The 18,850-nt window shown below is 34.0% G+C and overlaps 1 protein-coding gene and 1 non-coding gene across 2 annotated transcripts in view; both read right to left on the reverse strand.

Moving 5' to 3' along the window:
• Window positions 1-18,850, reverse strand: part of CEP128 (centrosomal protein 128) — a 92,578-nt gene that overhangs the window by 42,591 nt on the left and 31,137 nt on the right. Inside the window, exons 13-18 of the mRNA XM_042814980.1 lie at window positions 12,117-12,467; window positions 10,838-11,488; window positions 6,672-6,836; window positions 5,058-5,234; window positions 3,666-3,725; window positions 1,396-1,588 (exon numbers count right to left, since the gene is read on the reverse strand). Coding sequence (XP_042670914.1) covers window positions 1,396-1,588; window positions 3,666-3,725; window positions 5,058-5,234; window positions 6,672-6,836; window positions 10,838-11,488; window positions 12,117-12,467 — 1,597 coding nt within the window. The remainder of the gene's footprint in view (window positions 1-1,395; window positions 1,589-3,665; window positions 3,726-5,057; window positions 5,235-6,671; window positions 6,837-10,837; window positions 11,489-12,116; window positions 12,468-18,850) is intronic.
• Window positions 15,867-15,937, reverse strand: TRNAG-CCC. The gene has a single exon. It is a non-coding gene; the product is annotated as a tRNA-Gly (tRNA).

Consider the following 18,850-nt stretch of genomic DNA (forward strand, 5'->3'; position numbering starts at 1 on the left):
TCTTCTTCCCATGCAAAACTTCTAGCTCCAATTCCTGTTACCTTATTCTCAGCATCAGTTACATTACACTTTTTACTTGACCATTATCTTTATACAATGGTACCTAGGGGCAAACAATTATCACCAGTTACTACTGGAATCCTAGAATCACTAAGGTTGGAAAAGACTACTAAGATTATCTAGTCATCAATTCATCACCGCTAAACCAAGTCCCTAAATGCCACATCCTAATATGCAACATGAATCTGCCCTAGAACAGCTTAAGGCCATTATCTCTCATTCTATCACTAGTCACCTGGGAGAAAAGGCTGAATTCCACCTTGCTATAACTTTCTGTCATGTGGTTGTAGAGAGTGATAAGGTCTTTCTTGAACTTCCTATGGGAGCATGCATTCTTAATGATTGATTCTGGTGTTGCCAAGATCCATGATGTATGAATATGCATACAGCGTGCAATTTCTAGTTAATTTTCCAGGTTCCTGATAAAAATGTAGACGTGGAGTTCTCTTTCAAAAGCAGCCATGACAGTAAACAACAAATATCTTTAGAAAAACCTTCAGAAATTAGGAAGTGTCTGTAAAACCTACTGACTCAACTCAGCAATATATGGATTATTATTGACCAAGACTGCTTTTCAGAATTTTCCATTTCACCTAAGTTTTGATATAACAAAGATCGACTTTTACATTCTTCATTACTACCAAAGTACTCTGACAGTGAAATAAACTGTTTTTGAACATGAAAATAAAGGTGTACTGTACAAAATTTATGTTCTGAGTTTGCTATGATATTCTGGCTTTATTATCAAAATACTGTTCGTTGAATAAATATGTTTCATTAACTTAGAAGTAAGTGTAAGTGAGCTTGCAGGTATATGAAAAGCAGGATGATGAAAGAATAAGATATCCTTATTTTCATAAAGCACTCACCTCAAGAAAGGAGCTCATGCTGAAAGTATGTTTATCTACTCCTAACAGCATACTGCTCAATCTCCAAGAAAACTATAAATAGAAAGCTACAAGTACTGAATTGAGATTTAAAACTGGCACTTGGCTTGAGATAGCGAGGTCCATCCTTATCAGAAATTTGCAATGATCAGTAAAATTAGACTATTGTTTTCCTTTCACAACAAACACAGATGGTGCAGATGCTGCCACCAATCCTGTCATGCTCCAGAGTAAAAATTTCAAGCCAAAAGAGGGGGAAAACTATGTATATGTAGTATTCTATATATAGTGTCATTCAATTAGAATCAAAGCTTGTCTTACTCCACTCGGCAATACAGAAGGATTTGTATTTTATCAACTAGTTATTACATCTGAATGCACAGGAATAATAACTAGTACCTTTTGTAAATCTTTCTTCCTTTTAACAAAAAGACAACTAGCAGCGTACCTCTCCTCTCTCTGTAAACTTCTTCCAAAAGTTGTTCTTGCTTTTTTATCTTTTTGAAGAGAGACTGATGTTCAGACTCCTTCAGCTGTGTAAAGTGCTTGAGATGTTGTTGGCTCTGCAGCAAGTAGCGTCGCAGCTTTTTTTCTTTACTTTCTCTCTCCTTCACCTCTTCGCACAGCCACTGCAGCTTAGTCTACATTGAAAATGGGGACAATAAATAGAATTCCAATAAAACTACTAGGACAAAGTTTAATTAAACAAATTATCGTTGGAATCACAGCTTACTCATTTGTAGCTATTACTGCATAACTATAATAGAAGAAAACACTCATATATATTAGAAGGACCCTCAAGGAATCTCAACAGAGATATATTTAGGCTGATAATTGTATGCACAAAAGCAATACACAGATTTTTTCCTTTTTTTTTTTTTTTTTTTTTTTTCTTTTTTTGTTGCTGTACTTAAGTAAGGAAATTCACATTTAGAGCTTTATACAGACATCAAGATCTCCTCCTGAGCTTAACGTTAATAATGCGCATTTCATTTCCCAGTTAGTACAAAATGTTATTCCAAACACCTTTGTTAAATCATCCTTCTTCCAGGAGGTCAGCCACAATAGGTAGAGCTTCACAGACATCTTTCTGCCTCCACACAAGATCTACCTCTGTCATTTTTATCTAGTCTTGTGAGATTTCCACAGCACTATTAATGTAATTTGCTATTCATTCCCAAAAAATTTTCCTCATTTGAAGTATGGAACACCAGAAACATACACAGCACTTAGAGAGTTTATATAAAATGAAAGTCAGTGAAAAATTATATTTTAACAAAAAGTTAAAATAAATGTCCCTAATACATTCAAAGCTATGTTTTTAAACAATTTTAGCTACAAACAGGAGATGTTCAGAAAAATGCAGGAAACAAACTCCATATTTAACATTAAAGTTCAGAAATCATGTTCAAAAGTATTTGTATTGAAGAAAATTTGTACTTTCTAGAGACTAGTAATCTGGAGAAAAAACTAGCATTCAGAAGAGAAAAACAAAATTAATTCTCAAAAAGAGGTAGTTTGGCAGAAGTAGTTGAAAAAGTGATTACAATATTTAATTATACTACTAAAAATATCAGTTCCAAGGCCATTATTATTACAAATTTTGCCACTCCTTGGACTCAGTGTAAACAGTGTCATTCAGAAATTTAGGGAAAAAATAAGACGTCAACTTTTGAATACTCATAAGCAGTTGCAATGATGCAGAAATGCAAATGCGGATAACTATTATGGCATGATTGTCCCAGATTTATATTATCTTTGTTTTAATTTTGTTTTTAACAAACACTTTTATAACTTATTTATAAAAAAAAAAAGGAAAAATAGAGGGATGACGTCTCAAGTTCTCATTCATTCTAGACTGCTCCCTACTAGCTAAAGATACTTACAAGAGAAATGTACGCAAATGATTATTAGGTACACTTTGAAAAGTCTATTCAATATGACAATATCACTTTTTAAATTATAAAAATACATAACATCTCTTCTTTGATTTTATCTTTATTATTTATAGCGATAGCCTCTCCTGGTCTAAACGTATTACTTAAACCATATATCAGCAATAACCTCAAATTATCTTACATGTACACCTTACACAAAGCAGAAATTTTTATGTATTCCACAATTTCTTTATGATCTGCTTTGATCATTGAAAGCTGAATCCTTTTAAAAGATACTGGATAAGAAGCATATCTTGGAGGAACAGGAGGGAAGCTGCCAAATAGTTGTAATTCACCAATCATCACCTCAAAATAGTTTTGAAGCACAAATGCAATTACATTATAGAATTCAGAAACTGTAAATAAAGGTGGAAAGGAAATTCCAGGAATTCAATCAAATAACATCTAGATTTAATAAAGAAGAGCCTTATTCCAAATTATTTCTTGTCTCATTAAATATAAACCTGCAGAATAATCTACTGACTGTCTCAATTTATACAGTGGGAAACACAGATCACTGAAATCGCTGTAGCTACTTTCTTGTTTTGTTTTGTTTTGTAAATTGTTATTTATTTGGCTATAGTGTCTCTTGTCAATAGTAAATCCGTAAAATTATTTTATCAGCTGAAATAACAGTCTGGGAATATCATAACTGCTGACAAAGGAAAGCTTTTGCAATTTTTCCCCTTTTAACTGTCTTTTCAAACACACTTTCTAGTAAATGATTATGAAGGCTGAATATTAGATTGCTCAGCAACAATTCAGACAACTTGACCATTACCTTTGTCTCTGCTAACCAACGATGAGGATCATTCAGCACTGTTGGTGTAAGTGATATTGCCTGTACAGTAGGGAGAGAGAAAGAAGTATGCATTAAAAAGGGTATTAGAAAAAGAGAAAATATTCTTTCCAGCTTACTGAAAAATCTTCAAATAAATATTCCTTGCTATAAAGTCCAGCCGGGAAATCATATCTGTATATGGTTCAGTAGAACTGTTTATCTATGAGCAAGTCAGATTTAAAGGTAAATTATGCAAACTCACTGAATCATAGAATCATAGAATTGCTCAGATTGGAAAAGACCTTAAAGATCATCAAATCCAACCACAACCTAAGCATACTAGCCTATCAACCCTCTGCTAAATCATGTCCTTGAGCACCACATCCAAATGCATTTTCAACACACATTCAGGGATGGAGACTCAACCACCTCCCTGAGGAGCCTATTCCTGTGCTTAACTTCCTTTTCTGTAAAGTATTTCCTGATATCTAACCTAAACTTACCCTGACACAACTTAAGGCCATTTCACCTCGTCCTGTCATCTGTCACCAGTGAGAAGAGACCAACCCCACTCTCTCTGCAATCACCTTTCAGATATTTGATATTTGAAGAGAGCAATAAAGCCTCTTCTCAGCCTCCTCTTCTCCAGACTAAACAGCCCCAGTTCCTTTAGTCACTCCTCACAGGGCATATTCTTCAACCCCTTCACCAGCCTTGTTGCCTCTATGGAATCAGTGGGAAGAAAATTGTGGCACTCACCCCAACCAGCAGTCTTATGCTGGGATTCCACTGTACGAAGTTTATTACACACAGGTAGATCCAACATACATGGGGAGAGTCAGGGCAAGCAAAGCTGCATTGTTTTTTAAGAAATCTGACTCTCTGATATTATCCTTGGAAAAATATGGGATTTGGCTGAACCAGAAGGTAAAGACTTGGAAAAACAGTTGCATTGCGCCTTGTAGCATGCACACAGAACAGCCATGAGGTTAACCTGAGCAGTCTGAACTTGACCATGCCACCTCCTAAATTTCATGACACTAGCAGCCATTTGCTGATCACACTGCCTTCAGAGACTTACTGGGCTGTTAGAGTGGAAGAAAAAGCAACATTTGATGGTACTTTGAAAGCCTTTTGCCAGTAAATGGTTTACTTTCAGGAGACAAAGTAAAACAAGTTCTGATGAATTCAAAGTTACCTCTTGGTATCTTCATAATATCTCATTCTAATACCCAGTACCCAGCAGCTGTATCTGTATCAGCTAATTATCCCTAGTCCTACTGTCCCTAAATTATCTATACCAATTGAGTGGTATTGCCTTAGCAGATTTTGCTACAATCACCTATTAAGAAAACAATAAGAAATGCAGCATACTGAAAAACTTAGAATTACTTTGAATTTCTCCATGCAATCCCGAGAAAAAATCTCACAAGCAGCATCAATTTCAGTTCCGATCGTGGTGAGAATAGATTCCTTTTCCATTTCTAAATGATGCAGCTGAACCTTAAACTGCAGTCTTGCCTTGTCCATCCTTCTCAAATGATCTTCTTCATCACTGATCTGTTTATCCTGCAGTTAAAGAGCAACAACAAATTATTGCATTAATAATGTATTAATGTATTAATAATGTAACCTGCATAAGCAGCTATATAACTATCTTCCAATATTATAATCACGCTACATCCAGACACTGAGTATAGTTCCTTGCCATGGAATGTTACACCTTTTCATATTACTCAAAATCCTCAGTTGATCCTCCATATTCTCCTGGAAATCAGTTGTGAACAAACTGCACTAAACCCAACCCCAGCAATCATCAAGCCTGATTTCATAGACAAAACTATGTATTCTATCATTAATCTATTTTTAAAAAAAGTTTTTTAACCTATTTTAAAAAAATCTTTTAAAAAAAAAAGTTAATAAAATATTTATTAATTAACTTCTAATCTTTTGTCCTGGAGCTCAAACAGGCATCTCGTCAAAAACATAGGACCCCAAGTGAAACTTGAATTGACAGTCTGCATGTCTGAAATGTATTCAAAGGATCTCTATTAGTGATTGGCACTGAGAAAAACATTTCAAAGATAAGCAATCATCTCTGTCTAAAAAACATATCTTCTTAATACTACATAAAGTTGGAGCTAGCTTTCAACTCTCTGCAGAAGACTACATACCCTTCTACAGCCACATTTCCTGACCAGTAGACATTATATGATTAAAATCTCAACCAAGACAAAAAAATATTGAATTTTCATTTGAAGTACTTTGTACTAGCCTGACGGAGTTGAACTTCTAAAGCACTTCTTTTTAGAATGGGAGCAAGCTAAAACAAAGTTCAGTTTCCAAGTTCATAGCCTGCAAGTTTAAGATTACCTCAGAAGTGAATGTAATCACTGCAATGATGAAAAATAACATTAATAAAATTTTTCACAGAAAAATAGAAATTGAAAACCATTTTTATTCAACAGTAATCCTAAAATTCAATTAAACTTCTGCCCCCATTTTTTTAATCCGTAGATATTTCACTACTAACTATGAAAATGCTGTCACATACAACAGAAATTGTAGCCTATGCAATTGTACCCCTAAAACAAATTACATTAATTTTGTAAATATACTAGTCACAACCAAAGAGTAGATGCAGCTAATGAACAGAAGAGAATTGGAAGAGCATAATTAGATATTTGTTAGTTTCTCAGTTACCCATATATAAGAAAAACTTATATTCCGACTCTGATAAGTTTTTTTTTATACTTCACTTATAAGCAGTTTCAATATATCTATGGAGGGATACGATTCATAATTCAGCACTGATTTATATACGAAGTATGTACTACAGCATCTGTTACTGAATGTGCCTATGTTGGAGTGTTCCTTTTTTTTTTTTTTGCTAATTCTATAATTCTACATCTAATTCTATTTTCTATTCTAAATCTAATTTTATAATTCACTTTTATTTTAGACATTTATCTCAAGTTAAAAAAAATTGAGACTAATTATGTTTACCTTTTTCTCTAGTTCTTGTTTTACAAACTCAAATTTTCGCCTGAGTTCTGTATTTTCTTCTTCACACTGGGTTAATTCTTTTGTCAATTTATCACATTCTATTTTTATCTTCTCCAGTTGTTGACTCTGAGTCTTGACTATGCTCTTCTGTTCTACAAGTTCCATCTGGAGGTAAAAGATAAACAGATGACAAAGTCACTATATGTACTACTTTCCATCATTCTCAGACAGTTGAGTTTCAAGACTATGGAACATAATCACAGAATGATAATTAATATTAAATGCAATCAGTTATCTGAATATGGCAAACATATCACAAAAATAATAATCAATTAAGGAAATACATTTCATACAGTGAAAGTAAAGTTATTATATACAATGACTTAATATGACTTCGTTGTTATTATTATGATTTATTAGTGCTGCCAAAAAAAAATTAATGATACAGATTTTTCCTTTGCAATTTAGAGTTGTCCTGAACTTTACCAATAATGCAAATATAACTGCAAAACCAGGTCACATAGCACTGACATTCTTCTAAGCTAAGTACACTGTAAATTTCTGTAAGATGCTGTAGTACTATACAGTTTTTTTAAAAAAAGTAATTAGAAGCCTCAGACTCTGCATTTCAAGTCTGTTACACTCATCAGCTGACATCACTTAAAGAAGCTCTGTGTTTATGCAAATTTTCCATTACTGCAATCATTTGGAATTAGAAATACCAAAACTCATTTCATTGTAAGAATACTAAATTTATATCTGCAGGGAAATAACTTCAAAGGTTTGGTTGATTTTCCATTTCTAGAACTGTGTGTTCTTAACACTATTCGTAAAGACGTTATAGAGGAAAAATAGGAGAAAAAAACATCTAAGGGACCTAAGAGCCCAAAGTAGTTGAGTGAATAAAATATATCAGTTTCCAGTGGAAAAGATGAGACACGCCTTTCCTCAATTAGATATTTGCTTCTCATTCATCTGACTGATTTGAGAAATTCTCCAGAACTATAAAATAGTAAATTAAAAAAAAAAAAACAAAACAAAACAAAGAAAATTACACAAACATATCATTATCCAAAACCAGATTTAATATAGTTGAATTGCAAGATGCAGTTATACACAAAACCACACCTGTAGAGTAAATTCCTGAAGAGAATCAGGACTATAAATATCCATTGCTTGCTTTGAAAATAATACCTCTTATTTATTTTCATGAAAACTACATCAGATACGAAGAGCACAGTAACACTATTTCATAGAGCAAATTTGCAGTTACAGAGCTCAAGTTATCAGCATAGTCTCTATCATTAACTGTGCATTTTTGCCAGTGACGAACAAGAGCCTGCATGCAGCACTCGTAAAAATCTGCAGCAGCGGAGGTGACCCACTGTCCCACTGTTGAAATGTACCATCCACCGCTTCACTTTGCTCACTTCCACTGTTTGGTCTTCACAAATGTTCAGCAAGTGTCAGTGAATATCAATGGGTGTTGCATGCAGTTTTTTTCTGCAGGAGGAATTCAATGACACACCTTGGTTTCACACACACCCCCATGTCAGACACCATTTTGTCAGACTGCTCCTCTGCTGCCATGAGTCACACAGAAATAACATATAACAGAATATTGCTGGGAAGGTTCAACCTCTACTGCCACACCACCAACATCTGCCTCTAACACCGTGGGCCAATATATTAAAATAGGAGGCATTACTTTCTGAGCAGCCCTGATATATTATGTTGGGAAAAAGATTAAGAAAAATATTTTTTACAATTCAATTTAAACACAAAGACAAGCATGCAACACCTAGAATACTTCTAGTTAATACGTTTATACACTTCTCTTTTCAGTTCCTACTAAAGGTAAGTGTATAATAAAGTGTATGAAACAATCCAAGAAACAGGTTCCTCAATCATGTTACCTTTGCGTCACAATTGAGAACATTAATTTTTATTAATTTCTAGTACACTTGTGGCAGATGTGTTCATAATTTCACTGAACTGGATTGAATCCATTTTATATTTTAGACTTTACTATGATCAACTTTTGAACAGGGTTATGTTGTACTGTTTTTCACAGAAATGCTTACAATTGCTTACAACAAAGGTTGAAAAAAGATTATAAATAAAGTCAAGACTATCCAGGTGATAGGAAAAGACTGTTGGTTATTGGGCATAAAAACAGTGCAATGAAGGGAAAACAAACAAACAAACAAAAGCATACAAAAAAAGAATTTTAAAATCATGCTAATTTTAGCTTAACTATGCACTATGCGCACTATTAACTATAGAAAAATCTATCTATAAAAGTGAAATCCAAATGCAATCTAAAGGCTAAGAAACTATACCACCTGTACCACCACAACCTCGTCAGATCTTCTCACAAATTAGCTATTTTGATTAGCTATTTTGTTGCTCTCACAATGTTTGAATCAATGTTTGAAATTGTTGTGTATTATCATTGTGTGCTCCTAAAAAGAGCTGCCTACCCAAGTATCTTACAAAATTCATTTCCCTCAAGCTCTCTGCTCATCTGTGCTGAAGCTGTAAAAAATTGTATGTAGATTAAAAAGTCTAGGATAAAGTCATAGCTCTGTAAATGAAAAAGAAAAAAGGAAAAAAGTGAATTCTCTTAATATTCTGCTAAGTCACAACTGTCAGGATCAATATCAAGGCTTCAATAACACTGACCTTTCCATACAAGGGAAAAACAGACACAATCATTTCAGGTTTCGATTACCACCATCCAGAATACATTTCCCTTGACATCAATTGCAATTTCATGCAAAAAAAATCTTATCTGGACAGATCACTCATATAACAATGCTAGACACATTATAAAGTAAGTTCCCAAAACATTTAGCATTTCCTGTCAAAATATTTTCTGTTTCTAATGATCCTTCCACTAACAGCTACCCAGTGTTTGGTTTTTTGTTTTTTTTTGTTTGTTTGTTTGTTTTGTTGGTTGTTTTTTTTTTTTTTTTTTTTATTGCTATCTTCATTAAAGGCTCTGTTATGCAGTGCTTAACATATTATCAGTTCTGCCGTGAATAACTAACCATGCTTTTCTAAGAAACATCAATTCTTAACTGCCAAGATGTGGAAAGCATGCATTTTAACCTACTCTGTGTATTTGTGAGAAAAGAAATTAATTTCTTTATATTACCTATGATGAAGTATATCAGCAATCACTACAGTTTTAAGGATTTTATAGCTTCCTGTGGTTAAATGAGTTTAATTTTTACATGGCAAATTTTTAATTAAAAGTATCTGATGGAACTGAGGAGAAATATATATTTATAGTGCTTCTGAAGCACACTCAAATTATGTTGATAACCTACCACCTAACCTGAAAACCACTGCCTCCACTGACATGAAGACACAAAATGGAACACAGAAAATACTATTTTACATATGTATTCAATCATATAATCAAATTGCTTAAATAACAGTGCAATGTATAGCTCATATAGAAGTTCTCATACAAATGTCAATAATAAATGGCAATTTAGAGCATCCATTTCAATTTGCTCAATTCTACACCACGTTCAATTCTTGAGCATGTAAACCACTAAAATACTTGCTTTCTTTCCAATGCATAAGCCTTGAATCAGGACTAAAGGATGTGACCCCAACACATTAACTTGTTTCTTACTGAATAAAATTTGGTACTTCAGAAATTACTACACATGTAGTGTCACTTCCTTGAGAAATTGTACAGAAATTAGAAATTCTAAGAACTCATCAAAAAAGAAATGATCAAAATTGATCTTAATTATTATTTGATCACTATTTGCATTCTGAAAGTGTTTCTAAATACAGTGACGGTACTCCAACATTGTGCAATTTAAATCTTTAGAAAAATGCACCATCTCTGAAATAAAGCAAGTAATCTAATAGGGCCATGATGATAACTTATTAAAATAGTAGTTGAAAAAGGATCTAATGACGTTAAAGCACTAGGGCTTTACACATCTCCTCCTGTCCTGATCACAGATATAGGTAGCCATTACTTGTGAACTAATAAAAACTTCTGCTCTAAAACTACTATAAAAATACAGTTTTTATGAAGACTTGCAATAACATGTGTTAAATGTTTTACAACACATATTTTACTACTTTAATCCCTCAAAAGAAATAAAATAGATTGCTTTTGGAATTATACAGGATACCTTTAGCATTCTGATCTGAGAGTCTGCATCATCCTTTTCTTGTTTAAGGAGTTTCGTAAGCTCTTGAATGTTTCGTTCATGTTTGATCTTAGCATTATGTAACTCTAATCGAAGTTCCGCTGACTCCTGTTGATGAACTTCTCTTTCCATCTTCAGCTGTTTATTAGCTGAAGTCATCTCTTCATGCTTAGATTCCTGATGTTTCTGGAGTTCTGAGAGGCTCTTATGTAATTCCTTTTTGATTTTTTCTTCTTCTGCTATTCTGTTTGTAAGCTCCACACGCACAGCACTCAAATTTTTTACATCTGCTTGCATTTCTAAGAGTCTTTCCAGGTCTTTTTCATGAATTGAGTTACTACTTGCAAGCTCTTGCTCCAAATGTTCCTTTTCAGCTTGCATCTGATTTTGTAGAAAGATTTGCTTTTTCAACTCATTCTCTAATTTATTTACAGTACCTCGAACTTCCTTTATCTCTTCTTCCAGAGATAGTTGTTGAGATTTCATTTCATTTAGTTTTACCTCTTTGCAGTGAAGTTGTTCTTCCTGCTGGGCTCTTTTTGTAAGCACATCATCCAGTTCTTTCTGAAGGTTTTCTACTTGGTGTATAGCAGAGAGAAGTTGTTTTCTGAGGTCATCTTTCTCCTTGAGGACCTAGGAAATATAAAAAAGAAATCCAGTGCCACCTAAAGTACTTAATGAAAATCATTGGAAGCTAACATCTAAGTAGAGTGCTTTGTTCTGCAAAAATTTCAGAACCTGTAGACTTTGACAATAAAAGGTATCACTATAAGCCTAGAGTTTGAGAAAAGCTTAAAAACATAATGGAATTAAAAATATGCCCAGAGTGTCAAAATCCATATAGCATTATGATATACTAGCAGTTTGACATACACAGGAAAAACAAATACTATATTCAAATATGTGACCTGAGCATACTACATTAAACAATATATAACTTCATCATTTAAAAATTTACAAAAATAACCTACATTAACAGCAATGTGAAAAGAAAAAAAAAAAACGCAACTTTCATAGCACGACTTTCTTCTTTACAAGAAAAAAAAGGTTTGATTAAGGTGCTGCAATACTGGCTAAAGAACAGAATTTGGAACTCTGTAATATTTAAAAAAATATTGCGTTCCTTTTGCTATTTTGTAGTTCATTAGAAAATTTAGTCCAGACTGTAAGAAGGTGGATAGTTTAAGTTACAACTTGCATAAATAAACTTATACTCATTTCTGAAAGTAAATGTGACGGTTACAAATAAAGACTATCTTACCTGATTATTTTTATCCATCAGTTCACTTATAGCTTCATTTTGTTTTTCCACCTCACGATCCAGTTTCTTACACTTCAGTTTCCATTGTCGGATGGCTTCCTGTGCTCTCACCTTCAAATCTTCTCTTCTTTTCTCAGTTTCCAGCCTGAGCGTCTCTGAATGCTTGAATTCAGTAAGGTACCGTTCTGCTTCCTTGGTACTCTCTTGAACTTGATGAGCTAACTCAGCAGTCTGGAGTTCTGTTTGCCTACGTCCATTCTCACTAGCCTTGTAGCAACTCTGCATCTCTTTTAGCTGGTCTAGCATTTTTTGCTGCTGCTTCTTCCTGTTTTCCAGGTCAGATGTTAACGCCTAAAATCACCACAGTAAAATACAAAAATTTCAATACTGAAGATATACAGTATGAAACCTTATAAAAAACAACAATCATACAGCAATGCTCAAAATACATTTCTATATAAAAAAGAATTGTTTAAAAGATCTCCCTGATTAGGAATAAATACCCTGTTAGCTCACAGAATCTCCCTCTGAAATAGTAAATAATTTCAACACTCAATATAAAATACATGGCCATTTTCTCCTATATTTTACTTTTGGCATTTATTCTTCTTCTGGTTGTTCATGTTGTTTTTTGTATTTCAAGTCTGAGACAAAATTGGTGACCAAAATCCTAGTATAATATGCCCTAAACAAACAGAATATATCAAAAAGTAAGATATAAGGAAATGGACATCAATATATCGAGAGGAAAAAGAAAACTAGCCAGGAAACAACACCAGTCATCACAACAGAACTAATCTATATACAAGCTAGGTATTACCCAATTTTATTGGAGCAACAGAAAGAATAATAGTTTTATGAATGGAAAAATACAAAGAAAATACAGCAGCTCTCTGGATGTCTCTAGAATAAATAAAACAATTCTTTGCATGCACTTCATTTCAGCATAACATTCTGGAGACATCAATTGGTTTCGATACTGAATTAAATTTGACAGATGAAATGAAGTAGGAAAGAAAAAAAACATGTATTTTAAAAATAATAACTGCTGCTTATCTTGAAACTAGTGATATTTCCCAAGACAGCCTCATAAGTTAGTAAAAATGTTTTTCATAAGTATTCTGCAGGGGCACATTTAGAAATCAGTTACTGAAGCTTCACTATCCCAAACTAAATTAAAATTCAGATTGTAAGTAAGAATTTTATTAAGAATGAATTTTATTAAGGTTGTCAATAAGATTAGCATTCCATATTTCAGGCCTACTTAGACCACTTTCATGCTATTCAGTATTTTTATTAATTACTTAAATGGATTTATTAGGCCTACTCCATTCAAAGATATCATCAAGCTTTAAAGTATGGAAAAACTTTAGAGAAGAGGATTAGATTTCAGAACAACTGAAACAAATTAGAACTGTCCTCTAAACTGAACACAGCAATTCAGAATGGACAAAGGAAAACTATTTTGCCTAGGAACTGATAACTGTCTTTACAAATGCACATAGGATGGCTGTTTAGTCAGCTGTCAAGGTTTTTCTGTTACTTATTTTCCCCCCACCTCCAGCCAATCATTGCCTCCAGAGAGACAATACATTGGATATCTTTCCAGGATAGCATTTACTGTCCTGGCAAGATGACTAGCAGGTGACAGACTGTGGCGCTGCCAGAATACACCACAGACTGGAATGTATTGACACTAAAGGCAAGAAAAGTCAGTTCAGCTTTTTATTTGTACCCATGATGTAAAACTGGAGTAGGATGATCCACTTGCTTATCAGTTGTTCACCTGTAAGATGAACATGCTCACTCTAGACACAGCTGAGATTAAATTAATAAACATGTTGACACCACATTATCTAGGTAATAAAGTAAGTAAATATAGTAAAAAATAATAAAGTAAATATTATGCAGGTGGCAGAAAAAAACCAACAGGAAAATCTCCTCGATTTACAATTCTATACATCAGAAAAAGACATACACGATTTGTTTCACTACTGACTCATAAAAAAAAAACAACCAGATTATCACTTCACATTTCATGTTTTTCTGGAGACACTACAGAAAACATCCGCCTGAAACAATGTACTATTCAATTATCTGCATCATTATAAAAATATATATTTAACCAGAATTCCCCCAAAGAACACATTTCATTAGTACACTACAATTCCCACAGACACTTTAATGGAATACGAGACTAAGATTAAACACAGAAAGCAATGCTAAATTAATTAGTTAACATTCATTTAACAGAAGTCTTAGTCTCCAAATTATTGATTTCTAGTAACATGAAAAGAAAATCAGAAACATTTGTTTTCTATGCTTATGTTAAAACAACTAATTTATCAACAGTAGCTAATTTGCATGGGGGGAATAAACTTTGACAAGGATATACTAATATAAATGTGAATTTACTATTAAGGAAACAAGATAGAACTTTTCAAAGAGGATATAAGCTGAGAAATTGCAGCATTTCAACTTTGCACGTAGCTCTTCATGTAAAACAAGGTGAACAGAAAAAGACTATCTCTCCACAGCCTTTATTTTCGTATTCATATAACAGAACTCCCAAATGTACTGACCTGTACGGTCTGAATTCCTTTTGCGATGTACAAGACCCATATGTTTGTCTGTATGTTAACATTCATGTTCATTTCAAAATTCTACCCAATCTGTAGAAGTTTTCCCTACTGGTATTTAAAACATTAAATAAGCAATTTTTCAGATATGCACTGCTGTAAGATATGTAAAATTCTTTTAGTAAAAAATCTTGTATGAAAAGATATTTATTATCTATGTACATAGAGAGATTGGTTACTGGTAATTGTCCAAATCCTTTCTTCGTGTGGCATATGTATACCTTCACTTTACAGGAATTGGCATATACAAGTATCAAGCAGAGATGTTTGTATCTGCAGTAGTACACCTCACACACCACTGTCCATACTTAAGTGTCTATAAAAAGTGCAGGTTATGGTCCTGTGTTTTGATTCCTTGGAAAATTCTAGCACATTCTCAATTTCTAGACATTCATTGAAAAATGGAGGAGAATTCGTGGTAAATACATTCAGCTACCACTTCTAAGGTAACAGTTAGAGTTAAGTAATCTCTTTGCCACTTTCTATTATCTGTCTGTACACCTCAACATTGTTTGACTTGTCTACAACGAAGAAAAGCTAGAAGTTCTAAAATAGAGTTTGTCTGAATCACTTATCTGTATGTTCTGCTATATGATCAGAAACTACTTGCTTGAATAAGAAGCAGGTCCGGATCAATGCCCTGAATCATAGAATCATAGAATCATAGAATCACCAAGGTTGGAAAAGACCTAAAAGATCACCCAGTCCAACCGTTCACCTATTCCCAATAGCTCCTACTAAACCATGTCCCTCAACACAACATCCAGTCTTTCCTTGAACACCCCCAGGCTCGGTGATTCCACCACCTCCCTGGGCAGTCCGTTCCAGTGCCTGACCACCCTTTCTGAAAAGTAATACTTCCTCATGTCCAGCCTGAATCTCCCCTGCCGTAGCTTGAAGCCATTCCCCCTGGTCCTATCACTAATGACACGAGAGAAGAGGCCGACCCCCAGCTCACTACATGAATGGTTCAAAGGAGATGCCTTCCTGTATTTGCCATGACCACATATCATTAATGTCTTAGTTATAATCTTACTATTAGTGTCTTAGAACCTGCTTCAGTCTTTCTTCGTTGGAGAGGTGCTCCAGCCCTCTGATCATCAAAACTTTCTGCGCCGCCCGGGAATCGAACCCAGGTCGCAAGAATGGGAATCTTGCATGATACCACTACACCAGCGGCGCAGTTGACAATAATGCTCCTCCTGGCATTAGTACCTAGGGATTTTTTTCAAAAGAGAATTAATTTTCTTGCAATTCTTAAAAATTCATTGCATTTATTTAGTTAATCCTGGGCTACAATAACTTAATGCTCAGGAGATTTGAACACAAGTGTTATTTTCAGAACTGATTGAAGATTGTATCAGCCCTCAGAATGCAACACCAGTAATACTTCAGTGAACAGACTCCACCTAGAGATGATGCAAAGAAAAGGGGGTTAACAAACTGAAAGACTGGTGCAACATTAACTCCACATAAAACAGTTGTGTATTTAACAGTTCTAGTTCACTACATATCCAGAATCCCAATATAAGACTTATCTTCCAACTTTCAAAAGAAACTGTAGGCAAAGATCAACATTTTCTACTTAGAGGTCGTTATTTATCTATAAAAGAAACTAATCATCATAGGCCTTAAACATGTGATTAGTTCAGATTTACAGTCCCCTAGCTTGACTACACACTGTATATTTGACCTGCATTTTCAACCTCGTTTAAACCTATCACCATGAACAGCAAACCAAATTCCATGGTAGGAACAGAAAATAAACCACATTGTGTGTTCAGTGCAATAATCCTTAAAACATTTATGAACATTTAAAATGAAAGTGAAGACAACTCATTTCATACAATGACATGCTTTAAATCAGTTATGTGCAAACAATCTATAATAAGAACTAAATAAGTCATATTTCACTTCAGCCATGCTTACTATGTTAGTCACCTAAAGTACGAGAGCTGCTTTGAAATTAATGCTTTTTATTTTATGATGTTAGCCCACAGCATCAGAGGTGGATATTGGTGGTATGGCAGTAGAGGTTGAAACCTTCCCACCAATATTCTGTTACATTTTATTTCCATGCCACAGACAGCAGCAGAAGGGTAGTCTGATAGAATGGCATCTGACATGGAAGTGGTATGAAGCAAAAGTGTGTCTTTCAATTCCTTCATGCCGAAAAAATTACACCCACTGACATTCATTAGCACTTGCTGAACAATTATGGAGACCAAACAGTAGATGTGAGCAAAGTGAGGCAGCGCACGGTACATTTCAGCAGTGGTGACAGCAGGTCATCTCCACTTCTGCAAAATTTTACAAGTGCAACATACAGGTTCCTTTTCATCACTGGCAAAGATGCAGAGTTAACGGTGGTGACAGTGTTGAAAAAAGTATTTTGTAGCTGAGAATTTGCACTACAAAATAGTGTTACTGTGCTCTTTGTATCCGATGTAGTTTTCATGGAAACAAATAGGAGGCATTGCTTTCAGAGTGACCTACGTAATTTTTACTGAATACACGCTGCAAGTATTTCATCACAATCTGAACTGAATCCCATGACTCGTACTCTATCTAACCACGAAGAATCATTGATCCAGAAGGTTTCAATCCTTCATACAATCACTAGTGCTAGTGGCACTGATATGCAGAGGCATATGTAAATGTAAAGATTCAGCTGAAACACCTTAGAATTTAAGTTAGATATGCGATTTCAGATACATTTTAAAATGTGTACATGTTAGTCACTTTCATAAAGTTTCTGGAGCATTACTTCAGTGTTTACAAATCACTGATACAGTACAGATACAGGCTGGTAAAGGCATGGATTTCTCATATTTTGTAAGAATAAATTTATAAAAGTTGTATTGAATGATTTTCAGATATCTTGGTTGTCCTGCATAATTAAAATAATGCTTAACACCATCATCTTTAATGGAAGAAAAGTCATAAAATAGATTTTAACAAGGCTAAAAACATCACTCAATCTTCCTAACGCTGAAAGATTTTGATTACTAAAGAATTCTAATCTTAAATAAGCAAATCATTGTCTCTTTCTCAGGAAACTTGAAATATGTTAAACAAACTGTCTGCTGTTACACTCAAACAATATTATAAGACCCCACAGACCTAATTAGAATCTAATTAGAATTAGAGAAATCTTGAGTAAATCAAATTATTTCAGAAGCTTCAGAGTTTGTATATGTTTATGAACTAGCATATACAGAGAAACTAGCTTACTGTACTTTTACAATTTGCAAACTTTGTTTACTTCTTAAACCTATTAGTAAGGTTGAATCACTTTCTATTTAGTTTCATAAAGAAAAACATATTTAAAATAATTACATTTATTTTCAAGATCAGGTAAACCAGAGCAATTAAAATTAAAATTCTCCACGAAATTTAAAAATTAAAATAGAACTCACTTCTAATCATGAGTTTAAGAACATGAATATAATCTTTCTCATCCTCTCCATTTTACATCACATTGTGTGTTTATGGTAACAGGGACTAAATGTACGGCACAACTCAAATTCTTGAAAACAATGACATTTAAATAAATGACAAGAAACTTCTTATATCACATGTACACCAGAAGCAAACAGTTACATCCTCTCCACTAATCAAAGATAAGTTTAACTCAATTTAAACAGGAGTGCTAACTTCCAACTGAGAATCAGACTATCTGATAAGAGCAGCTGTTGGAACAGGCTTGACAAATGCTTTGTTAGTACATAAGTTTAGAAATTCACATCCTTGTTTCCTTGATGTCTCATTAAAATAATACAGAAAAAAAAACACCTCTATTTTCCTGTTGCTGCTTCTGTAGGTGAATGGCAGTGGGAAGCAGATAAGAAGTACAAAGTGTTTTCTGTTAAGCTAATCAGAAAAATCAGATTTCTAACTTGCAGAAATGACAGTGACCCCTATCTGAGTCCTCTTCCATCCATATTTTCACAGAGCAGGAAATTAGTACTAGAACATCATTCTGACATTCAAATGGCATGTTCTATGAGAAGAAGTTTTAAGAGATATTTTTTCCGTGTGTTTGTATCCCATTCATTCCTGCCACCCAGGTAACTGGAATTTCTTGGGCACTAC

The sequence above is a fragment of the Centrocercus urophasianus genome, unplaced genomic scaffold (genome assembly GCF_019232065.1).
Source record: "Centrocercus urophasianus isolate 14NV4802_14NV808 unplaced genomic scaffold, USGS_Curo_1.0 seq_14, whole genome shotgun sequence".
In the NCBI taxonomy this organism is placed as follows: domain Eukaryota; kingdom Metazoa; phylum Chordata; class Aves; order Galliformes; family Phasianidae; genus Centrocercus; species Centrocercus urophasianus.